The sequence below is a fragment of the Otolemur garnettii genome, unplaced genomic scaffold (assembly GCF_000181295.1).
Source record: "Otolemur garnettii isolate 467f Iridium unplaced genomic scaffold, OtoGar3 scaffold00038, whole genome shotgun sequence".
In the NCBI taxonomy this organism is placed as follows: domain Eukaryota; kingdom Metazoa; phylum Chordata; class Mammalia; order Primates; family Galagidae; genus Otolemur; species Otolemur garnettii.
Window position 1 is genome coordinate 8893229 of NW_003852433.1, and position 24747 is coordinate 8917975.

The following is a 24747-nucleotide window of genomic DNA, read 5'->3' on the forward strand; positions in this document are numbered from 1 at the left end:
AAAAAAAAAAAAAAAAAAAAGAAAGAAAGAAAAAAGAAAAGATTCTCTGACCCCTGACTTAGGGTTGATTAACAAAGGGACCTTATTCTAGGAAGAATCCTTGCCTTTTGTCCTTGCACTAGAGGGGGTTGGGCAGTCCTTGAGGCCAGGCTGCTCCTTGTCAATGGATGAGATTTCAACAGTAATGCAGATAGCCACACTTCTACTTTGGGTAATTAGTATTCTTACCCTATCACATGAATAAATCTCTCATTGTTGCAGGATAAAAAGCAGATTGAGTTTTAGGGGGAAAAAAAAGATCTATTAAATTAGTCCATATAGGAAGTTGGTTCTAAACAGTAAGTTTTTAGTTATGAATCTGGCTGTGAGTCTGTCTATGCAACTCTTTTTGTTTTGTTTTACCATTTTTCCAGTGCTTTTCATTCTTTTGTGTAGATACAAATTTTTGGTTGGCATTTTCCTTCTGCCTGGAGGACTTCTTCTAACATTTTTTTAAGTGCAGATCTGTTGGTGACAAATTCCTTCTGCTTTTGTATTTGGAAAGAAGTTTTTATTTTACCTTCATCTTTGAAAGATATTTTTGCTGGGTGTAGAATTCTAGGTTGGTAGGTCCCCGCCCCTTTCAGGACTTTAAAGGTATTGCTGCATTGTTTTCTAGCTTCTCTTCTATACTCCACACACTCTTGGGAGAAAAGAAACTTGTCGTCTTTCTTATCTTTGTTTTCCTTAAAGTAATGTGTCTTTTCCTCTGACTGGTTTTAAGATTTTATTTTAATTTTTGGTTTTAAGCAGTTGGGTTATGATGTGCTTTACGTTAATTTTCTTCATGTTTTTTTGCTTGGGGTTTATTGAGATGTTTACATCTTTGGGTTTATGGCTTTCATCAACTTTTGAAAATTTGTGACCATTATTTCTTTTGTTGTTGTTGTTGTTGCAGTTTGTCCGGGGCCAGGTTTGAACCTGCCACCTTCAGTATATGGGGCCGGCACCCTCCTCACTGAGCCACAGGCACCACCCCTTATCCCTGTACTCCCTTGGGAACTCTAATTATGTACCACATTTCATTAATCCACTCATGAATTGATGGGTACTTCTGTTGATTATTCCATATTTTTACAGTTGTGAATTGTGCTACAGTAAACTTTTGAGGGCAGGTGTCTTTTTGATGAAACGTTTTTCTTTTCCATGGGGTAAATACCCAATAGTAGGATTGCTGGATTAAATGGTAGGTCTACCATTAGTTCTTTGAGGAATCTCCATACCGTTTTTCTATAAGGGTTGTACTAATTTACAGTCCCCGAAACAGTGCATGAACATTCCTTTCACTCTGCATCTACACCATCTATTATTTTTGGGCTTTTTTTACAAAGAGCTATTCTAACTGGGGTAAGGTGATATTGTTGTGGTATTAATTTGCATTTTCCTAATGATTAGTGATACAGAGTATTTTTTTGTCTGTTTATTGGCTATTTATCTATCTACTTTTGAGACGCTTTTGTTCATGTCTTTTGCCTACCTTTTTTTCTTTTCTTTTCCTTTTTTTGAAACGTCAGCTTAGCTCATAGCACCCTCAAACTCCTGGGTTCAAGCGATTCTTCTGCCCTAGTCTCCCGAGTATATGGGAGTATAGGCACTTGCCACAATATCCTGCTAATTTTTCTGTTTTTAATAGAGGCAGGGGTCTTGCTCTTGCTCAGGCTGGTTTTGAACCCCTAAGCTCAAGCAATCCTCTCACCTTGGACCCCGAGAGAACTAGCATTACAGGAGTGAACTACTACTGCACTTGGCCTCTTTTGCCCACGTTTTAATAGAGTCATTTAAATGTTTTTTTCTTGCTGATTTGCTTGAGTTCTTTGTAAGTTCTGGAGATTGGCTCTTTATTGGATGTGTCTCTTACAGATATTTTCACTCATTCTGTAGGTTGTCTTTTTGCTCTGTTTCCCATCCAAGTACTAACCAGGCACAACCCTGCTTAGCTTCTGAGATCAGATGAAATCAGGTGGTCAGGGTATTATGGCCATAGACGGCTTCTGTTGATTGTTTCCTTACCTGTGCAGAAGATTTTCAGTTTAATCAAATCCCTTTTATTAAATTTTATTGTTGCCATGATTGCCATTGGGGTCTGAGTCATAAATTCTTTGCCTAGGTCAGTATCTAGAAGAATTTTTCCTACATTTTCCTCTAGAATTCTTATAGTTTTATGCCTTAGATTTAGGTCTTTTATCCATCTTGAATTAATTTTCATGAGTGGCGAGAGGTAGGAGTTCTGTTTCGTTCAGCTGCATGTGCCTATCCAATTTTCTCAGCACCATTTATTGAATGGGACTTTCCCCCCCTATTATACATTGTTGTCTGCTTTGTTGATGGTCAGGTGGTTATAGGTAGATGGTTTTATATCTGAGTTCTCTGTTCTGTTCCATTGATCTATGTCTCTATGTTATGCTGTTTTGGTTATTATAGCCTTGTAGTATAGTTTGAAGTCTGGTAACGTGATGCCTCCAGGTTTGTTCTTTCTTTTTTACTCATCAAATGTACCAAATCCTTTCCTGCCTCTTTGCAAATACTGGTCCTTCTGCATGACCAACTCCTCAGCATCCTATAGGCTTTAGCTTAAATGTTACCTCCTCAGAGAAACCCTCCTTGATCATCCCATCTAAGTAAGCTCTTATTTACCTCCCCTTTATTCCTTTTCACCGGTTCCTGCTTGCTTCCTTATAGCATTTGTGTCTGTCTGTAATCATGCACTCACTTATTTCTTACCTTCTCTCACCAGAATGAGGATGTAGGACATAGGCCGTGGATGCCTGTATCCTTATATAGTGTCAGGCATGTAGTATGCACTCAAAAAAATCCTTGTCATCTAGATGAATGCTGCTGTTTTAAGGCAGCTTTTCCTCAGAAAAAGCCTATATATTTACTTCAAGGGCAATGTAGGGCTTTCTAAATTCAGTAGCTTTTGATTAAAAAACAACACAAACACACAGAAAGTTCCTCCTTTGTCCTGACTTTTGTCCTGTGTGTGTGTGTTTGTGTTTCTCAGGAAGTAGGCTGCAAAGAAGTCATTCGGAAGGATGAGGGAAAGTTATTTTTTTAGAATGGAGAGTAAGACAAATGAAGAAGAGTAAAACCATCCTTTATTGCTTTTCTCCCTTTTTCTTTCAGTAGTTCCTAGGCAGTTAATGTGAATGTTGAAAACATCTGTACAGGTGTGCATGTGTGGTGTAAATAGGTAATTGTTTTCAAGAGAGCATTGTGTATTCCTTATTTCTGTATGTGTGTATGTAGTTTATTTCTAATGTTGGGGGTGACTTGATTAATTAGTTCTTTGGAAAGCAGATGCTGGCGCTGTCACAACAGTATTTGTGGCTTCCCAGGCAAATTGCTCTTCTCTATATTCGACCCATAGCATGTAGAATTGTACTCTGTCCTATGAAAAATTTATAATCAACTTCTTACCTTTTAGGCACATAGAGATGAAATCCAGCGCAAATTTGATGCCCTTCGTAACAGCTGTACTGTGAGTATTCATTAACCAAAATTGATTACAATAACATGGAACTAAAACAGAGAAGGGAAGGGGAATCTCTCTTTATAATATTGGTGACCAATACTTGATACCAACTTGCAGGTTGAAGCAGAGAATGAGATCAAGCTTATTTGGAGTTTTGAGCCAGGTTAGGGGAGTTCGTCCAGTTTTAAAAAATTAAAACCATCCTTTGTATTCAGGGGAGGAAGATAGTTGGAATGGTCAAAATAATTCTCACGGTGAACCGCTAATAGGTTTCAGTAGCTACAGCGAAAATCCCAAGGGAGCTCCCCACTTTCCCCCAGTGTGGACGGTTCTGTGGGCAGCTGGGGCTAGTGACTGTCCAAATGCTCGGGACCGTTGTATCTGTGATGCTTCTCCAATCTGCTGCTTCTATAGAGAGGAAGGACAAACTAGTTCTTCTGGGGAACCTAGAAATTTTAACTTCCTAACAGGCAGAATCTGGCTTCCTAACATGCAAGTTTAAAAATGTAGGACTTTTTGGGAGATGTTATTTATATGGAGAGAAGTAAATTCTACGAGCAGATAAGCATCATTCATAGGTTATATAATAGAGGAGTGTCATTGGGAACTCAAAGTCTATTTTTGATGATAACGAAGTACTGAAATAGGCCCCTTTCAGAAGATGGGGATGTTATCCTTATTCATGTTTCATCTTTTTTCTTTGGTCTTTGCTTTCTTAGTCTTCAATGATCTTGTCCTTGTTTGTATTATTTGCATCTGTGAATTTCAGAAGCACTTCCTTAAACACATATAGTAGACCACCCAAGGGACTATAACAAACAGGTCAACATAGGAAGGTAGTCAACATAAGGAATTAGGCCTACTGTACTGATACATGTACATGTGGTGCATGTCCGGTTCCTGAAAATTAGATCAACTTAAGGAGGTGGACAGCGTAGGGAGGTGGTCAACCCTGGAGGTGCTATTGTACATCTTTTATTTTCTGATCTCTTTATTTCCTCTTTAGCCACTATAAAATGAGTATTTTTAGTATTTCCTAACAGTATTTTTTAATCTTAATTTAGGTATAAAGGGTAGTAATCTTAAGTGTATGGGTCAATGGCATTTTTACATGTGTAGACAGCTGTGTAACCACGATAAAATCAAGATGCAGAACATTTTCAGCCACCAGAAGGTCCCCTCCTATCCTTTTCTGGTCAGAATCCTTTGTCTAATGGGTAACCCCTGTGCTGACCTTTGACACCATAGATTAGTTTTGCCTGTTCTTGAACTTCATATAAGAGGAATCATAAAGGATGTACTTTTTGGGGCATAGCTTCCCCCCCTTAAATTGTCTATCAGGTCCCTCCATATTGTCACATCTGTCAATAGTTTCTTCTTTTTCATTACCATGTGGTGTCATTTGTTTGTCCACTCTCCTTGTTGGGGGACATGTGGATTGTTTCCATGATGAACAAAGCTGTCAGGAAACATTCCTATGCAAGTCCTTTGGTGGCCAGAAGCGCTTATTTCTGGGGGGAGCCTGGAATTGCTAGGTCGTGAGATGTGCCTCTGGTAGGGATCTGGCAGACTGATTTTTGGTCTGTGTTTCCTAATGTGATGGTTGGATCGGAATGGGCCTGCCTTGAAATGTCTGTTGATTTCTTCCCTTTCTCTTCTCTTCCTTGAGGAGTTGGTGGATTATATTCTGGTACTGTTCTACCCTAAGATGGGGGTATAATTAGTGTACTATAACCTGATAAGTTTTAAATGTATATACCTGTGAAGCCAGCAAGACAATCAAAATAATGGATTTTATGATTATTTTGAATAATACAGTTATCCAAATTTTATTTTTGAGGGATAAAAATAAAATTTTTATTTTATCTGTCACCTCCCAAAATTTCTTGTATTCCTTTGTATCCAATCCATTCTGCCTCATATTTTTAAAATTGGGAGTTTAGTTTTAATGGACTCTGCCAATATGTAGAATGAATTTGGTTACATTCTTATATAACTTTTATATTCTCCAAATTTGCATTTTCTGGAACAGTGACTGCTAATTCTTGCTTAACTTACTTTTCACCAGCTTCCGTGGAGAAACCCTCAGGGGGTCTTTGCAAATGTGTATATGGGAACCCCAGGGGTGACCCCTGCCTTCATTTCAGCCAGAGCAGCTGGGTACCTTAGTGTGGTCCAAGCCAGGGGCTCCGGAGTCATGTAGACTGAGCTCAGACTATCAATTGGTCTCTTAGTAATCTATATGATATTATCCTCCTGAACCTCCTCTAGCATCGTACATTGTCAGTTCATACACCTTTAAGTGGATGGTGCATAATTAATAGCTGCTCTTTGGGGGCTGGGTGAGGAACGAAAAATAGCTGCTTAGTTCCAATACACCATACACTTCAAATTTCAGAAGCAGTAAAACTTAGGAAACAGTGAGTCATAGAATTTGGTAATACCTCTCTCATAGAATGCCTGAGAGAATTAAATGAGAGGATGTGTGCCAAAGGCTCACACAGGGCCTGGTCCATAGAAAGTGCCAGACAACATTGGATACTGTTATTATTTTATTCTATGGGGTTTATAATATAATCTTTTGTTTGGAAAATGGCCCTATTAACTTTAAAAAGTTTGAAAAACACTGTTTTAGAGTAGCATTTGGACACACCACGAGGTCTCAAGTATACTTTTGCAAGTTCAAGGCTGATTTAAAGACACTGCAGAAAAATGTGGTATTTTTGGTGCCGTCCAAGATGGTTTCTGCTGGGAAATGTCTTCTTCGTCACTGCTAGGAACTCTCCCGGTAACTCAGTTGATAGGAGCTCCCAGTTAATAGCTTCCCAAAACTTCATGAATAGCAAGATTTTCAAGCTCAGACCATTTCTTTAGTTTGAAGACATTTAAAAACAGGATTTGATTCAATCTGGCACCTAAAACCCTACCTAAGTCTGTTTGAGAGGGGAGTTGGTGGGCAAACATATGACACAGTTTTAATTATGAATCAATCTGTCAGCTATAAGATTAAAAATAAATAATATGCAAATAGCTGCCTTCAGAAAAGAAAAGAACTAGGCATTAAAATAGGACTCAGTCCTGTGTCTTTTTAGCCTGATGCTCACTATCTGACTGGTTTCTTCACCCCTAATGTGTCATTGGACGTTTGGTGACTTTCCTCTACTGGTTTCCTAGTTAGATGCGAGAGGTTAGTGTCTACTTCTTGGAACTACACGGTTTGCATGGATACCCTTGAAAAGCATCCAATAACCCAAACAGAGTTCTTTTTCTTTTTGACACTGAGAACAGATTTTTTTTTTTTTTTTTTTAATATCCTCTGTTTCCAGAATTGCATCTAGGCCCTCTTATCTGCAAAAGCAGCATAGAAGAAGACTCTACTGGCCCCTGCATTATGACACTATTTCCCCCATCTTTCTTGACTGCTAAGATGGAATTAGCCTTTCAGAGTTTTTTTTTTTTTGCACTCTATCTTTGGGGTTAAAGGTTAACAGGCTCATAGTTAAATAGATCATTTGCCCTTGATAGAAAGAGAATATACCCATTGCCAGAAAGTAGGTATAGAAATTTTCCTTGTATATTACCTGGTTCAAAATCAAAAAGGGTTTTTCTGAATGGTCAATATATCTTAATTGTTTTAGTTTTCAAGGATTGGAAAGAAAATTTGAATAAACATTTCTATCCCTATTTGGTGGGGGAGGGCAGCGCAGTATAGGAGGTAAAGAGTGTAGATTCTTGAGTTTTGGTGTTGGGTCCAAGTTTTGGCTTTTCTTAGCAGCGAAGTTGGGCAAGTTACTTAGCATGTCTTTTGCCACAATTTCCCCATCTCTAAAATGGGTATAAAATGATGTCTACTTCAAAGGAAAGCATGAAGATTGCCCATTATTATAGATCTTTAAAAACCATTAACTGACCCAAGTCAACTTAATATCTATATGAGTGTGTGTCTAATGCTTAATATCATAACTCCAGCAACGTGAAATAGGGCCATAAGCTAAACATGTTATGGCTTGGGCCAAAGGAATATATGTATAAAATCTCCAAATCAGTTTTAATGCTTTAAATCCTGGCATGAGTGCTTCACACAAACACATAATCCTTCTCTTGTCAAGTGGGCAAAATAGAGATGATGACCAAATAATAGAACTAGCAATCACAAAGTAGAGATGGAAACCAGAGAGCTGAGACCCCTTGAAAACTGGATAACAAGTGGGAAATAGAAAGACCCTTAGTTCAGTTGGCCCATCTCAGTTGAAGTGAGGTAATGACCTTGACACCTCATTGACTTTCTTCAAGTGTTTCTTCTTTAGCACTTTGTAATCTAATTTGGGGAAAAATAAGAAAGAAGAGGAGCAGAAGTGGGTTTATAATAAGTTGCATTCTCCCCCCCCCATAAATCAAAGAAAGTGGGTACAGTAAATTATTTTGGCAGTGTATATACTGTATATTCTCATGCGAATAGGTTTTCTAGATCCTGTTTATGTCCCAAGAGGCTTTAAAAATGAAGCATTATAATGCTTTTACTTTTTATTCCTTCTATTTTACGTGTTCTATTAAGGCCAAATAATATGCAAGAAAATTTAAAGAAATTAAAACAAAGTAAATATAGTATTTGTTTTCTGTCATACATAAAGAAACCAACCCAGTAGAGTTCAAGGTGGCTTATTTACAGTTCCAGAATCCATTTTATAGCCTGTCTTCAGGCCAGTTTACTTCAGTCTCTTTTTTCTCTGTGAAGAATATAGGAGGAAGCACAGTAGTTAAATGGAGACATTTATATTCTAGGATGAAAAGTATCTTAAGGAATGGGTTTACTACAGATAGGAAAGACCAGTGGAACTAGTGAGCATTGTTGATTTATTTTTTGTTTAGAAGATTTAACCATGTCATAGGAAAGCTGATACAGGGAACCTACAAGGCATAACCGCCAGCTAGAAATGACAAAGGTACAGTTTCTCCTTATTTTTCCCCCAGTAAAGAAGATGTCTTAGGTAAGCATCTGACCAGATAACTTTTATTCCCTGTCTTATAGTCGACAGCATACATCAGACCAGTACAGTAGGAATTATTGTAGCTTTTGACATTAAAGAGGAAATTATTCTGGGAGGTCCAGGAGGGTGGATTGCCTGCGCTCACAGGTTCAAGACCGGCCTGAGCAGGGCGAGACCCTGCCTCTAAAAATAGCTGGGTGTTGTGGCAGGTGCCTGTAGTCCCAGCTACTCAGGAGGCTGAGGCAAGAGAATCGCTTGAGCCTAAGAGTCTGAGGTGGTTGTGAGCTGTGATGCTATGGCACTCTACCAGGGGCAACAAAATGAGACTCTGTCTCAAAAAAGAAAAAAAAAAGAAGAAATTACTAGACCACTAGACCATCACATTAAAAGATTATCAGCTCAGTTAACAAAATGAAAAGTTGGATTTCCTAAGCCACATTGAGCAAATGTGTACTTAATTGATGCTCTTAATTCTGTGTGCTTGGGAAGATTTTTTTAAAATTGATAATCAAAGGGGCTTAAAATAGGGAATTAGTCATGAAAACAATGGCAACATTTCATAAACTAATTCTACTTGAGGTCTGAAAATTGGAAACAGTTAATAACCATAGGCTTCAAGGCATTTCTTTTTAATTTTTTTCTTTTTGTTATGTAAAATTTAATTTACTGCTTCTGAGCCTTAGTCCAACTATTATTAGAAAATTGCCCTTAAATATTATATATAAGAGCTCTCTGCAAGCACTAATACTAAATCTCAACAAAGAGACTGGGAAAGCTAAATGCTCTGAAATTGAAGTCATCTTGCCATTGAGCAGGGAAATAATTTAGGAAAACCAGATTAAATCTCTCTCAATAAAATGGCAATTCATATGGCTTTCCATTTTCTGATAGCTAACTGTATAGTAAAATCCATTAAAGTGATGCTATTGTACAGTATTATATTTTAGGATTATTCTGAGCTTCCCTTAAGTTTTTTTCCTTTGTTGCATGAAATTAAATTTAGTGCCTGAGATATTATTAAAATAACTCTTAGTGTCCTTCCCTGTCAGTCTTTCTTGAGAAGTACTTCATTTTGCTTTCTGAAACTATGGCCATCACCAATGGCAATGTCTTAGATAGATGGTGTCGTGGGCATTTTTAGCTTAAGTAGATGCCTGTGATACCAGACTATTCTTCCTCTTCCTTTAATTTGCATTTTTTACAATATCTTATGGTCCATTAACTCACTCTCATTCAAAGTTGCCCCTTCCATATAGAAGTCACTTTTCATTAATTTGCTTTTGGATATGTTTCCCAAAGGTATCCTGAGTAGGGTGAGACTGAGCCTTTTCCTACCACCACTTGTGAATGTGAGGGCTGAGTGAGTGAGCATGGAAGCTTAGATTTGGCTCTCAAGGTGAGCATGTGAGCTTATGCTGATCGCTAATGTCATGTAGGTTCAAAAATCAGTAGCGCTAGAAGCAATTGTTCATTTATACTGAATTTTCTTGGTGTGTAACCAGCTTCCTTTCCTCTTTTAGGTGATCACAGACCTGGAGGAGCAGCTAAACCAACTGACTGAGGACAATGCTGAACTCAACAACCAAAACTTCTACCTGTCCAAACAACTTGATGAAGCGTCTGGAGCCAACGATGAGATAGTACAACTGCGGAGTGAAGTAGACCACCTTCGCCGTGAGATCACAGAGAGGGAGATGCAGCTCACCAGCCAGAAGCAAGTAAGGAGGGTAAACAAGGTCATGAGGTCCTTGAGAAGGACTTTAGGAGGAAAGTCTTGTGCCTCCTCCCAAGGGTTCCTCATCCAGCAAACAGGCCCTTTTTATAATCATGTCTTATTTCCAAGGCTTGGAGGTTTTAAAAGTGGCTTTTTAAAGTGTGCAGTTCTAATAAATTTTGACTTAAAAAAATTAAACAGTAAAATCAAATGCTTTCAGAGACCAGTGTGAGCTGCTTGATTTTTAAGCTTGGTCGCCTCCCCCTGGCCTTGCTTTGATTTGACCTCTTATGTGGTGGCAGAAATGTCCCCTCTTCTATTCTCACCTGGTCCTCTCAGGCTGTAGAAGAAAAAAGCTAAACCATATTACAAACTGTAATAGAAACTTGTACGTTTCTGAAATTGACTGGACAAAAGTATCCTTCAGGAAATGCTTGCTTAATACAAGGCACAACTCAGTGGTATTGATTTGCAGACCATGGAGGCTCTGAAGACCACTTGTACAATGCTGGAAGAACAGGTCATGGACTTGGAGGCCTTGAATGATGAACTGCTGGAAAAAGAACGGCAATGGGAAGCTTGGAGGAGCGTCCTCGGTGATGAGAAGTCCCAGTTCGAGTGTCGGGTTCGAGAGTTACAGAGGATGCTGGACACTGAGAAACAGAGCAGGTGGGCCCTTCTGTTTATGGAAAGCCAGTGACAGGTGACTGCAGCAGGATCTTGCCTGAACTGTGAACCGGGTGGCCTGCTGAGACCATGAAGTATCCTGGGACACAAGACTTTCAGTGCTAAAACCAGGAGGCTCTTGGGCAAACCAGGCTGGGATAGTCATTTTATTTGTAAATATGGATAGTGTGAGTTGGATTTTGTGGCAGTGACTGGTGTCTGTTGACTCCATGCAAGAGGCCTGGGAGTTGGGGCAGATATCTCAGTGGTTTTTTTTTTTTTTTTGCCAAACACTCCTTCAGTTTTCTTAGTGTGACTGTGTAGCAAGACCATCATTATTTTAATCCTGGTCATATGACTTCCTTCAGCAACAGAGTTTCTCAGCCTTGGCACTGTTGACACTTTGGGCTGAGCAGTTCTTTATCATTGGGGCCTGCACTGTGTATTGTAGGATACTGAGCAGTATCCCTAGTCTCTACCCACTAGATTCCAGTAGCAATCCCATTCCCAAGTTGTGACAACCAAAACTGTCTCCAGACATTGTCTGCAATATCCCTTGGTAGGGGAGGAATTGCCCTTACTTGAGAACCACTGCTTTACAGGAATAGTTTAGTAGAGTTTTTTTGATTTGTTTGTTTCTTGGTAGGAAATGGTAGTAAGTTAAGGCAGTAGCCTCCTGTTGCTTTCCCACTTTTGTTCCACAGTTCCCCTAGTACAGAATTTCCTTCTTGCCCCGGCCACGATATTGCAGATGGTGAGCCTCATAGCTCTGGGGAGTGCTATTCAGATGGAGAACGTCAGACGTCATTGTTGGTTATTGATTCAAAGAATTATTATTACAGTTTTATAGCTCATGGCAGGAAGATGTTTGCTTCTAACAAAATTGGTATGTTGTGGCGGTGCCCGTACCTCGGTCACAGTGGTTAGGGCACTGGCCACATACACCAAGGCTGGAGGATTCAAACCCAGCCCGGGCCAGCTAAAACAACAATGACAACTGCAACAATAAAAAATAGCCGGGTGTTGTGGTGGTCACCTGTAGTCCCAGCTACTTGGGAGGCTGAGGCAAGAGAATTGCTTAAGCCCAAGAGTTTGAGGTTGCTGTGAGCTGTGACGCCACAGCTCTCTACCCAGGGTGACAGCTTGAGACTCTGTCTCCAAAATAAATAAATAAATAAATAAATAAAATAAATTGGTGTGTTGTGACAGTTTGCAGATGGAAAAAAATGGTCTTGGAGAATGGGCACCTCTTCTTAGTCTGTACAAAGGCACTGTGTGGGCTAAAATTAGCCCCTTGACTTCCTGTCTGTATGATGGAATTCTGTCCATCCTTCATGTCCTTGCTTATGTCACCTTTCTCTGAAAGAGCCTCCTATGATCTCTGAACTCCTTTGGCAAGATAAACTAAATGTAGAAATATTTATCACTTAATTAGGCTATATCACACCTATTTTGGTATCTATCACATTTGCTTGGCCACAGCAGATTCAATTAAATCTGTCGGGCGGGTTATCTACGCCAAGTTCATTTGAGCTAGAAAAGACCGGAGGCAGAAGATGAGAACCCTTCAGTTTCAAGGGAAATGGTCTTTTTGGGCATCTTCCCACCCTGGCTATTTGCTGAGGGAAAGGCTGATGTTTTAAGACTCCTGTTGCTGCTTCCCTTCAAACCTTTGGGCGCCTGCCCTCTCCCCTAGCCTCTTTATAAGCTCTGGCTGTTCTCACACAGACCCGTTCCCTCCCACCATCAAGTCCAGCTCCTGTCCTGTTTCTAGGGCCTTTCAGAGATAATTTTAGGGGTAGGACCTGGCTCAGTATCAAAAAGTACACAACCAGACATAGAAGGTATAATTATTAATTGTACTTAGGAAGAGTAACATTAGTTGACTTTCATTTCATGTCTGCTTTTAGGGCAATTATGAAAGATTTTGGCTTTCTTTTCCCATCCCCCTACCCTTGTTTGTTATTATGTGGGATAGTGAAATGAGTAAAATATAATACTTAACCCTTGTCCTCAAGAGGGTGAGAGTCTACCAAAGGAGATAAAGCATGCAGTCAAGTATTTATCACCTAAAATAGAGCGTGAGGTGGGCTTTGAATATGAAACAAGGAGAAGTTACATCTGAGAGGAGAAGTAGAAAGGTTCTATGGAGGACACAGCATCTGAGTTTATCTTTGAAGCCTGGATGTGATTTGAGTTTGCAGAGTAGGGAAGGAGAGTTTTGCCAGTGGAAGAGATTGTATAAACCACCCTGTGGAATTAGGAAACAATATCTAAATGCAGGATGGGAAGTAATTTTCCCAGTTTGCTTCTGGCTTTTCCATTTAGTGTTATTTATGAATATACTCTTCAGATTCAAGGTTCAGTTTCCTACTGAGCACCCAAACATTCATCTCCTTGCATATAATTTAAGGAGAGGAAATGTTTGCCCTAACGGGGTTCCCGTGGTCATCTGCATACTGTGGCCCTTCAGTGGGGCCATGTTCCATTTCTGCTTCTGTGGAGGGCGTGATAGTCTTGACACGTCCTTATTCAGCCCAGTTGCATTTGGAAATGCCTTTTCACTTTTAGCCTTTCTAAGTGAAGAACGTTACCTTTTAAAGGGTTTTCTTTTTAACTAAGGTTTAATGTGAGTTAAATCTTTGCTCAGTAAGACATAATTTGCAACTAGGAATCAAGGTTGGACATCTATCTGACCAGTAACCTGTTTAGTTAAGATTAGGGACAGGCTTCCTTTTCCCAGGTGGGTGGTGGTGGGACATCTGAGAGCAGGCCTGTGTTTTTGTGGCAGGGCAAGAGCCGATCAGCGGATCACCGAGTCTCGGCAGGTGGTGGAACTGGCGGTGAAGGAACACAAGGCTGAGATTCTCGCCCTGCAGCAGGCTCTCAAAGAACAGAAGCTGAAAGCTGAGAGCCTCTCTGATAAGGTCAGCACCCATTCTGTATCCCTTTTAGGAAATCACTTCATTTCCTTGGTTTTAAAAGTGTGCTTGATACTAATTCAAATGCAGTCCGTGGTAAACACGTTTTATAAGTATCTGTGTACCCACTGTGTAAATGTCACATGATTATGCTTCACTGTGAGACACCATTGTTGGGCAATAGCTTGGGTGGGTGTGGAGGGTATTGGGTTATCATGGTTGGACAGTGACTTTTTAACATCTACCTGTTTGGGGCTCTGAAGTCTAAATTTTGATCTGGGTGCGCAACTCTTTATTTCCTGGCTTCTTTCAAGAAGGCTTTATGGGTTTCATGTTGAGTAACCTTGGAACGTACTTGATGGCAATGATGAATCCTCATTCCACTGCTGCAAAATTAGGCAGCTCAGCATTTCCGTATTCCAGGTTCAGGGACATGATAAGGTCTGAGACATAGTCGATTCCTCAGTATTTCACGCTGGAGATAACATGGGGTTCCAGCCATGTACCACTGCATATTATATTTATGAAGAGATATACCAGTGTTTTGGAGATTTTAGAAGAGATATGTAATAGATGCTTGAATGTTACAGATAACAGAAGTGAAGGTCAGAGAAATTTTATGTACGCACACACACAGACTCATGTATACACATTCTTTTTCACACACACAAAGTAATAATCTAATTTTATGTTTTATAACTATGTTATTTCACAATTTTAAAAGTAATTATTCAGGGCATTGTATATTCATATTGTATATGAATAAGCAGTGTTCCCACTTTAGGCTGGAAAACCTAGCCAGGTGCATGGGCATGCGCCTGTAGTCCAAGCTTCTAGGGAGGCTGAGGGGGACCATTGCTTGAGTTCTGGGCTGTAGTGTGGTCTGCACTAAGTTTGGCATCAGTATGGGGATTTCCTGGGAACAGGGGCCTACTGGGTTGCCTCAGGAGGTGTCAGCCAGCCCAGGTCGGAAATAGAGCAGATTAAAACCCCATGCTGGCCAGTAGTGGGATTGCACCTGTAAATATCCACTGCATTCCAGTGTGGGCAACTTAGTGAGACCCCCATCTTATTAAAAAAAAGGAAAAAGAAAATAGAGAAACCACTGAAAAGTAAGGGAAAAAATGACTAGTAACCCATTACTGTTGTTATATTGGTGAATTTATTTGCAGTCTCTTTGCTTGTGTTTATGTGAATGCACGTGCACACACACGCATACATTTTTATAAATTTAAGTTCTGTCTATATATACAGCCTTACATCTTTTTGTTTTCTTATAAAAAACATATAATTGGAGGCTTTTCCTGAAATTATTGAATATTTTTTGAACATGTAATGCTAAAAAAAAATCAATTGCATGGAAGTGTACCTAATTTAATCATTCTACTTGTATTAGAAATTTGGGCTTCTTCCAGTTTTTTGCCATATAAATAACACTAGGATGAACATGAATCTTTATGGGCATCTGTGATTATTTTCTTACCAGATATTTATAGAAACAGAATTATTGGATTCAAGGCTAACACTTTCCACTCAGGAACACTTCTGGGTTCCCTGAAATGGGTTACCATATTTTTGTAAAGCTTGAAGAAAATAAATGTGTTGTTTAGAGGTAATTGAATCCTTTATGTTTAACTTAAAATTTATGTTAAACTTTTTAAAAAAATTTACTGTTCTTAAGATATTTAATAGGAGTTCTTCCTATCCTTTAAAGCTGCAGACATTCTAGTAGCACTTTTTCTTGATCTTTTCTTAACCAAGATGAATTTCTCCTTTCCACACCTCTCATCAAACTTAACCATCTGACAAAGCGGTCATTATTTGCGTACATGTCTAGTTATCGGTCTTTCTGACTTGGTGTAAGATCTTTGAGAGGGCTTAGCTATCCTTTCATCTTGAAGGCTGTAATGCTGTGTAGGTAGTAAGCATGCAGCATGTGATTAATTAATTAGATTTATCCAAAGCGATGTCAGAGAAAGAGCAGCTGTTGTCTTAGAACTTGTTATAGCTATATTTATGACCTGTCCTTAGAAGTAATTGCTGTCTTCACATAATAACCCATGGAAGATTTACCAATGATATGGACTTTTGTGTGTGTTCTTTTTAAAAAAAAAACTTGTAGAATTTGATTATTCTTCATATATGAAGATTTGTGGTGTTTATAAAAGTTGTTAGCATCTAACATTCCTACATGTAGCATCATGGCTAAATTTTCCAAATGTCTAGCTCAATGACCTGGAGAAGAAGCATGCCATGCTTGAAATGAATGCCCGAAGCTTGCAGCAGAAACTGGAGACTGAACGGGAGCTCAAACAAAGGCTTCTGGAAGAGGTGAGTGTGAAACACCTGGGACCGGGGGCCGGTGGAATTTCGAAAGTGAAAATTTGTCATGTTCAAGTGCCCAGACCCAAATTAGATATTTGAATTTTGAAACTGGAGTTTTCGTGGAAGAGTAGGGGGGTCACGTAGCACTTTCTTGAAGATATTTAACACATTAAAACAATGTGTCTTGAAGGCCAGAGAGTCTGCTGTCTTTTGTGTCCTCCCATCTGGTGCTTAATAGAGTGTAAAGTACATAGTGTGCGCCAAATAGAGCTTTATTAAATACATAAATGAATGAATGTTGAGTTAAATTGTTCTTTGGAGTTAACGTCCTAAGTATATTAAGTTTTGTTCTGACAGGACATCCGTGCAAATTAGCTTCCTACACAGGATGGAGATTTGATCAGATTATGCTGAGTACCAGATTTCATGAAGACTTTTAAATAGTTAATTCATTTAAAACAAATGTGGCCTGCTTTCAAGACATGAGATGACAAGCTCTAACTGATCTCCTAAACCCATCCCTTAGGTTACTGTGGTACCTTTTCACAGACTCAGAAAATTGCTATTTAAATTGATGACTCCTTTCACTCCCAGCCACAGCCCTGCATGTGAATCACTAATGATTCTGCTTTGTTCGTTAGAATTGACCTACAAGGACAAATGTACTTTACAGTGATATTTAATGAATGTTGGATTCCAAGGAGGATTCTGTTTTACCTGTAGTGAGCCTGTCAGTTCACTTAACCAGAATTCTATGTTCTGGTTAATTGAGGCTTTGTTATACAATACTTACAGCTCCTGAGGTGCTCTGCTGATAGAAATGATGTTGCCCTCCTATTAAGTTTGAAAAGTATTATAAAATTTTTGCAAATGAGTATGAAATATTTTATATAATGATACTTGAGAAAATACAGGTGGGAATTTGGGAACGTTCTAGAGATGGGTGGTGATGATGGTTGCACAATAATATGAATGTACTTAATGCTGCTGAACTATACACTTAAAAATGATTAAAATGGACCAGGTATGGTGGCTCATGCCTATAATCCTAGCACTTTGGGAGGCCAAGGTGGGAGGGTTGCTTGAGGCCAGGAGTTTGAAACCAGCCTGAGCAACATAGCAAGACCCCATCAGATTAAAAAAAGTTAATCAGATGTTGTGGGACATGCCTGTTGTCACAGTACTTGGGCTATTGAGGGAGGAGGATTACTTGAGTCTAGGACTTTGAGGTTATAGTGAATTATGTTGATGCCACTGCACTCTAGCCCAGACTACAGAGTGAAACCCCATCTCAAAAAATAATAATTAAAATTGTAAATTTTATGTATATTTTGCCCTAGTAAAAATATTAAAAAATTAGTACTAAATATATCATACACACACATGAAATTCACCCAATAGCCCTAAGAACACTATCATAGAAATTTAAAATCTGCTTGGTGATCAGAGAATTATGGTCTTACCGTCTTTTATCAGGGATGAATAGGCAGTGTTCCCACTTTAGGCACATACTGGAAGCGGAAAGAACAGAAATAATCAATGCTCTTGCCTGTCCTATTTCCCTTTTGAGAGGGCGAGTTGGCCCTGACAGCTCAATACTTTGTCCAAGGTTACATGGTGAGTCAGTGACAACGCTAGGAATAGAACGCTGGAATCCTGATTCAGTCCCTTCATTCTCGCTTCTAACCTACATGAGAACATTTCTGGTTTCCCAGTATGTCCCTCAGAGATTTTTGAGCACAGACATCTGGCTGACATTGAGTGTGAGGCAGATTTTACCTACAGTTCTGAAACGAAGGATGATCCTTGTTGTGGTCAAGTTCCTTGGATGTGGTGTGTTCCCCAATAAGCATGTGCTCACGTCTCAACCAAAGTGTCCCCTTCATAGGTACAGGGACTTTTAAATGGGCAGAATTAGGAGGAATTTCTATGTCATCCAAGTTCCTGCCACTGTTCCTTTTCTCTCTGCCCTTGACAAACTTTACTAATGGATCTTTCTTCCAAATCTTTCCTTTTGGGCCCAAAATGGCCTCAGAAGCTTTCTTGACATGGCAGTTTGCAGCCACTATCAGTCCATTGGAAGTAATGTCAGAGATGAAAGTTTTTGTTAATTCTGGTCAGATTCATCTTCTATATAAGATGGAGAATCCTTTTCCTAACACATCTCATAGGAGGGTCCTGTTGAGCCTTCGCTGTGGGTTGGACATCCCAACCCATTTTTTAGGAACCCTCATTCTTACAAAGTGCTTTTTTTTTTTTTTAGAGACAGAATTTCACTATGTCGCCCTCGGTAGAGTGCTGTGGCATCACAGCTCACAGCAACCTCCAACTCTTGGGCTTAAGTGATTCTCTTACCTTAGCCTCCCAAGTAGCTGGGACTAAAGGTGCCCGCCACAATGCCTGGCTATTCTTTGGTTGTAGTTGTCATTGTTGTTTGGCAGGCTTGGGCTGGGTTTGAACCCTCCAGCTCTGGTGTATGTGGCTGGCACCTTAGCCACTGAGCTATAGGTGCTGAGCCAGAAATTGCTTTCTTAATTTGAAATAAAACCTACAATTTCTACCCAGTGGTTCTGTTAACATCAAAACATATGGGTTGAGCATGGTGGCTCACACCTGTAGTCCTAGCCTATAATCTGGGAGGCCAAGATGGGTGGATTGCTTGAACTCAGGAGTTCAAGACCAGCCTGAGTAAAGTGAGAAAAATTAGCTGGGTGTTCTGGTGGGCACCTCTCACTACTTGAGAGGCTAAGGCAAGATGATTGCTTGAGCCCAAGAGTTTGAGGTTGCTGTGAGCTATGATGGTGCCATGGCACTCAACCCAGGGTGATAGAGTGAGACTGTCTTAAAACAAAGAAATAAACAAACAAATACCCCCCTACTCTAGTCTGGTATCTCCAACCAAAATCAGAGATTAGCCTATAATCCTATCACTCTGGGAGGCAGAGGCAGGTGGATTGCCTGAGCTCAGGAATTTGAGACCAGCCTGAGCAAGAGTTCTGAGACCCTCTAAAAATTAGCCATGCATTGTGGTGGGTGCCTGTAGTTGCACTACTTGAGAGGCTGAGGCAAGAGGATTGCTTGAGCCCAAGAGTTTGAGGTTGCTGTGAACTATAATTTCATGCTTGGCATTCTACTGAGTGCGACAAATGAAACTCTCAAAAAAACCCCCAAAACCCCAAATCAGAGATTAATATTGATTACTAGTCAAATTACTTGAGTAATAATCAAAATAACTAATGTTTCATTAGCATTTACTATATCCCATGTGCCTTTCTGAGTATTTTACATGAATTCATACTGAGATAACTACTTTTATTATTTTTATGACAGTTGATTAGATATGCAGGTAGCTCTCCCACTCCATATTGCTTTCTCTTTCTTAAGTGAAACATTCCAAATCTCTTCATGCTTTGGATATTCTTTCCTGATTGATTTATTTTTCCAAAGAGAGTTTCTCAAAATCCAGGTGGTCTGAATAGCACTGAGTACACTGGGAGGTTTCTACCTCTGTACTGGGCTCTGTAAACCTTTGCCAATTACCCCGGCTCTTTGGGTAATTTTGTCACACCACTGAAACAATTGACCAGCTAAATCACCACCTACCCTTCCACAAGTTAGTTTTTTTTTTTTTTTTTGTAACTTTATGTTCTATACTTATTCAACTGAAGTTTTGAAAAATACTACCCTATTAAACTGTTTGTTGTTGGTTTCGATCTGTTCTTCCAGCCCACTGGGGTTGTTTCATACTCTGATTCTGTCATTCAGCTTTTTCGTTCTTCCTCCCAGTTTCCTGTCACCCTCATAAAATTGTTGGACAGGTCTAAGCACAAAGCTAAAGCCCTCCCTTCAGTCTGACGCTGACCCCTGGTTGTGCCTCCACTTGCTTCTCTCTGGGAAGCAGGTGAATGGTTTTGAGAAAGCTTTCCTAAAGCTCACCTACCACCCTACTTGCTTTTTATTGAGGTAGATAACCAGCCTATTTCTTGGAAAGCTAATGGATAGTTGAAGCTTTTATTCTAGAAAAATATTTTAGGCCTGGCTCTCACCGAACAGATTCTTATCCCCAGCACTTGTTTCTCTGGTTTCTGCCTAGTAATTAATGTTGTCCTAAAATAGTGGGAAGAAACTAAAGAGAATAATTTGCAGAAGAAATCACTTGTATTGCGGGGGAAGGAATCTTAGCTGTTTTCTTTATTTTTTCCCCTGTATTTTTAGGGGCTCCATGGTTTGATTCAGAAATTCCAGGTTATGTACATGGGCCGAGTGACCTTTAGTCTCGCTTGCTTTATGGGAGGCCTGGTAGGGAAAGGCAGATGGGAGGATGAGGGGGAAAGTACCTGAACTGGACTGGGGAAAGAAAGAAGGACAAAGGAGATGGCAAGGACTAACATTCATTAAGCACCTTTTGTATGCGAGGCACTCTGTTCAATATGTTTATCCAGCAAAGCAAGGTATTATACCCACTGTCAGATGCAGAAACCGAGGCTCCAAGAGGTGATATGAACTGCCTGTGGTTCTATCACTGATAGGCGTTAAAGTCAGAATTTAAACCGAGGTCTATGAAATTCCAACGTCCAGATCCCTTTCTGCTTTAACACAATGCCTCAGAGAATCAGCTACTTTTTAGGAGGAAGGCAGATAAAGAGTAGAAATGGAAAGAGAAACAGAAGTGGAGAGAAGCAAAGTGAGGCAGACAGGGCCGGGGAATTCTAAGGGCATGAGTGGCTCTCAGCCTGCTGGGGTGGAGGGCTTTGGGGCTGCTGCTGAGTATTTGGAAACTCCTGTGGTGATGTTTACTGCTCTTCTGTAGCTCTCTGTTCCTAACTGTGCAGAGGGTCTGGGCCACCAGGGACGAGATGATTTGGGCCTCAGAGAGTGTGGTTAGACTACCCCGGGGGATGGATGAAATCAAACTACAACACATCAGGGTGTCTGTTCTTTCCTGCTTTTTAGAAATGAGCACATTTTATGAAAGAAAGACACAAAACCAGCATCTTCATAGCCTGTCCTGTTTTCTGGTTGGCTTTCATTGTAAGAATTGGAGCGAGCTGTGCAGCACAAAACTATTTCCAGTATACTAAATTGAATTTGTTTGGGGGTTTTACCAGCATTCACACTGTATCTGCGATCTTCTTCCTTCCTCCACCATGGTAGGGGGCTTATTAAGTTAGGGGTGATATGATTTCTCTTTGTGTACTCTGCTCAGTCTGCACAGAGTGATTTCTTATAATAGCAGTCAAGATCTTGACAACAAAAAATACGGACAAATTGGAACTTAGTTGTCATAGCACTGAGTCAGACTGCCTTAGATGTCAACTCCAATGGCTCACACTCTTAAGCACAAATATGTCCTTAATTGGAACTCTGATTGGGAGGCAGACCCTGCAGCCTGAACTGCTGTTACAGTGGAGGGTATCCTGTGACTTTTGGCCTTCAGAGATTTCGGTACTTGTCCTATTTAAGAATAGGAACAGTGGGAGATCATATCATATCAAATCAAATGTAGTATTGAGCCTTTCTCTGGCCCTTCTCTCCACTAGCAAGCCAAATTACAGCAACAGATGGACCTGCAGAAGAATCACATCTTCCGTCTGACACAAGGACTGCAAGAAGCTCTAGATCGAGCTGATCTGCTGAAGACAGAAAGAAGCGATCTGGAGTATCAGCTAGAAAACATTCAGGTGAGGATCCCCAAAGGGAATCTGCTTAAAATCTGCCTGCAGAGGCAGAGCACGATGGCAGCAAGTATCTTTATTTGTATGCTGTGTGTATTTTCCCCAGTGTTTTATTATGAACACTTGTAAACATTCAGAGAAATGAGAAGTTTCTGTAGTGACCACCACCTGGATTCTATAGTTAACGCTGTGCTATTTTTACTTTTTCATGTATCTATCCATCTACCCTTTGCTGTAAAATTGGGACTAAGTAAATACATATCCATTTAGTGCTGTTTGTGTCGAATTTTCATGTGCTAGCTTCCTAATGACTTTACATTTTCTGTCTTAAAATATCAAATTTTAAAAGTATACTTCTGCCTGGACCTGAGGGTATTATGGTTTTCTTGTATTTTAGGTTCTTTATTCTCATGAAAAGGTGAAAATGGAAGGCACCATTTCTCAACAAACCAAACTCATTGATTTTCTGCAAGCCAAAATGGATCAACCTGCTAAAAAGAAAAAGGTGAGTCAAAGGGTCTGAAAGTGAGAGTTGTCAGTTTCATGCCATCATTCACCATTCACTGGACACCAGTGTGATATTTAATCATAGGAACATCAGAGAAACAAGATGTACCTTTTGGGGGTTTTATTTGGGGTTGAAAAATAGGTTTTGAGATAATCAGAATAGCCTTTATCAGAGGATATTACTGATCAAGTCTAATTTTGTGTTTGTGGCTGTTGAAATAATAGTGTCTTTCTGTGTTAAGGAAATTATTTTTACCCCACATGGTGGCTGGGGCAGGTTGGGAAGGAGGAAGTTGGTAGAGAGAAAGGTTTATACCTAAGTTACGCGTGTGCAGAACTACAAGCAGGTTCAAAGGTCAGGTGTACAGGACTCTACAGGGATTAGCAGGTCACGTGCTTGGAACTCTAGAGGGATTAGCAAGTCACATATACAGGACCTTAGCAAGATTTAGCAGGTCATGTGCCCAGGGTTTCAGAGGGATTAGCAGATCACATGCGTGAGACTCAAGAGGAATTGATTCACATAAATTCACTTGTATCGTACTCCAGAAAGGACTTCAGAAATGATCTGGTCTAGTCCTTTTGATTGACTTTTGAAGAGACTGGAGCTCAAGGGGTTGGCGTGACCTGGCCGAAGTACCTGACTGTATAGCTCTCCTCTCTGCCAAGTACCCGCCTCATTCTTTAAAACTGTAGCAAGCAGGCTCAGCACCTGTAGCACAGTGGTTATGGTGTCAGCCACATACACTAAGGGTGGCGGGTTCAAACGACAATGACAACTGCAACAGAAAGTAGCTGGGTATTGTTTTGGGTGCCTGTAGTCCCAGCTACTTGGGAGGCTGAGGCAAGAGAATTGCTTAAGCCCAGGAGTTTGAGGTTGCTGTGAGCTATGACACCATAGCACTCTACAGAGGGCAAGATAGTGAGACTCTGTCTCAAAAAAAAAAAAAAAGAGCTGTAGCAAACAAATCACAACCATGGTCACAGTTATGTGTAGGTACACGTGGGAAGATTCCACTTCATAATCAATACATGCTTTCCCAAACCATGGAAGTCCTCAGACTAGCTTTGGCCAAGTGTTCTCAGTTCAAGAAAGGTCCCTAAGGACCCTGCACTTTCCTTTCAAAGGCAGTTGCACACCATAGTAGCAGTGATTTCAGAAGAAAGGCCTGGATGACATAGAATGCCTGGGAGAAAGGTGTGGAGGAACGAAGTTGGCCACCGGTCTCCATATTCCCGGTGCCATCTTCACTGTAGGGGCTCCTCAGATGCTGCCTCCTATGAAGCAGTGGCTGCACAGGAAGGAATTTCTTATATACTCTGTGACTGTATATGTTTGTTATGCTTATGATATTTAATGTTTTTTTATTTTAGCAGTGAACTGTTATCTGGTTGTATCACTTGATGTAGTTAGGGTATTTCCATTTTTTTTGTTTGTTTGTTTGTTTTTGTTTTTGGATCTTCATTTCCCATTCCATTATTCTGTGTTTTCCTTTTTTCTCCCCCTCCCGTGTATAGTACACGTTTCCATTTGCATTTTTTCTTAGTATGCTCCTTGTTTTGATGTCATTTTAGCATTCATTTAAAAATTCTTCCTTTTTAAAAACACTCATCTCTGTGTCTTGCAACTAAGCATCATGAGACAAATGCCAAGGCAAGAGTGACCTCTGAACCATCTCTCCTGACTCCATACTCCATACTCTCCTGATTCCATTTTTTGAGTGGGATGGACTCATGAAATGACTCTCCTGTGTTGGGAATGCTAAAGGAAGAGGTGGTGGCAATTCAAGCATCTTTAATCCTCTTGGTGAAAACTTCCGCACCCCTATTTTTTTTTCAGCCGACTGGAAGGGGCTGCGACCCAGCCCACCCTTTTCCCCCTTCACATGCCATTTTTACTAAATACACTTACAGTGAGTATGCTCCTGGCTTTCGTGCTTTGCTCCTCCTGAGTCAGATTTCCTTTAGCTAGTTTAAAGTACCAGTTCCAGGAGTTAGGAGATATCTCTGTTTCCATTGCTAGGGTTTATTTAGTCGACGGAAAGAGGACCCTGCTTTGCCCACACAGGTTCCTCTGCAGTACAATGAGCTGAAGCTGGCCCTGGAGAAGGAGAAAGCTCGCTGTGCAGAGCTAGAGGAAGCCCTTCAGAAGACCCGCATTGAGCTCCGGTCGGCCCGGGAGGAAGGTAGGGGCTCTCTCTGCAAAGTACTCATAGCTCTGGAAAAGTTAGAGGACTGATAGACTAGCTCAGTCTCTTTGTTAATGGCCCATCCTTAGATCATTTCAGTCCAGACTTCTCAAGTCTGAAAAATGTATGGCCTCTTTGTCATTGCCAAGTTGGCATGATGCATGTCCTTTGGGTCTCAGGTCCTTGAAAGGCAGCCCAGGGCAGTCTGCTTGGTTTGATCCTCTAGGTGACCCAGTTAACCAACAAGCATT

General features: G+C 40.3%; 1 protein-coding gene across 3 annotated transcripts in view; it reads left to right on the forward strand.

Moving 5' to 3' along the window:
• The window catches only part of CIT (citron rho-interacting serine/threonine kinase), a 181704-nt gene that overhangs the window by 118624 nt on the left and 38333 nt on the right, over positions 1-24747 (forward strand). For 2 of the 3 annotated variants that reach the window (XM_003789925.1, XM_003789926.1), the window contains 8 exons: positions 3464-3517; positions 10020-10217; positions 10689-10882; positions 13671-13806; positions 16027-16131; positions 21666-21806; positions 22198-22305; positions 24331-24493. In XM_003789925.1, coding sequence (XP_003789973.1) covers positions 3464-3517; positions 10020-10217; positions 10689-10882; positions 13671-13806; positions 16027-16131; positions 21666-21806; positions 22198-22305; positions 24331-24493 — 1099 coding nt within the window. The remainder of the gene's footprint in view (positions 1-3463; positions 3518-10019; positions 10218-10688; positions 10883-13670; positions 13807-16026; positions 16132-21665; positions 21807-22197; positions 22306-24330; positions 24494-24747) is intronic. The other variant, XM_023513311.1, reaches the window with a different exon arrangement.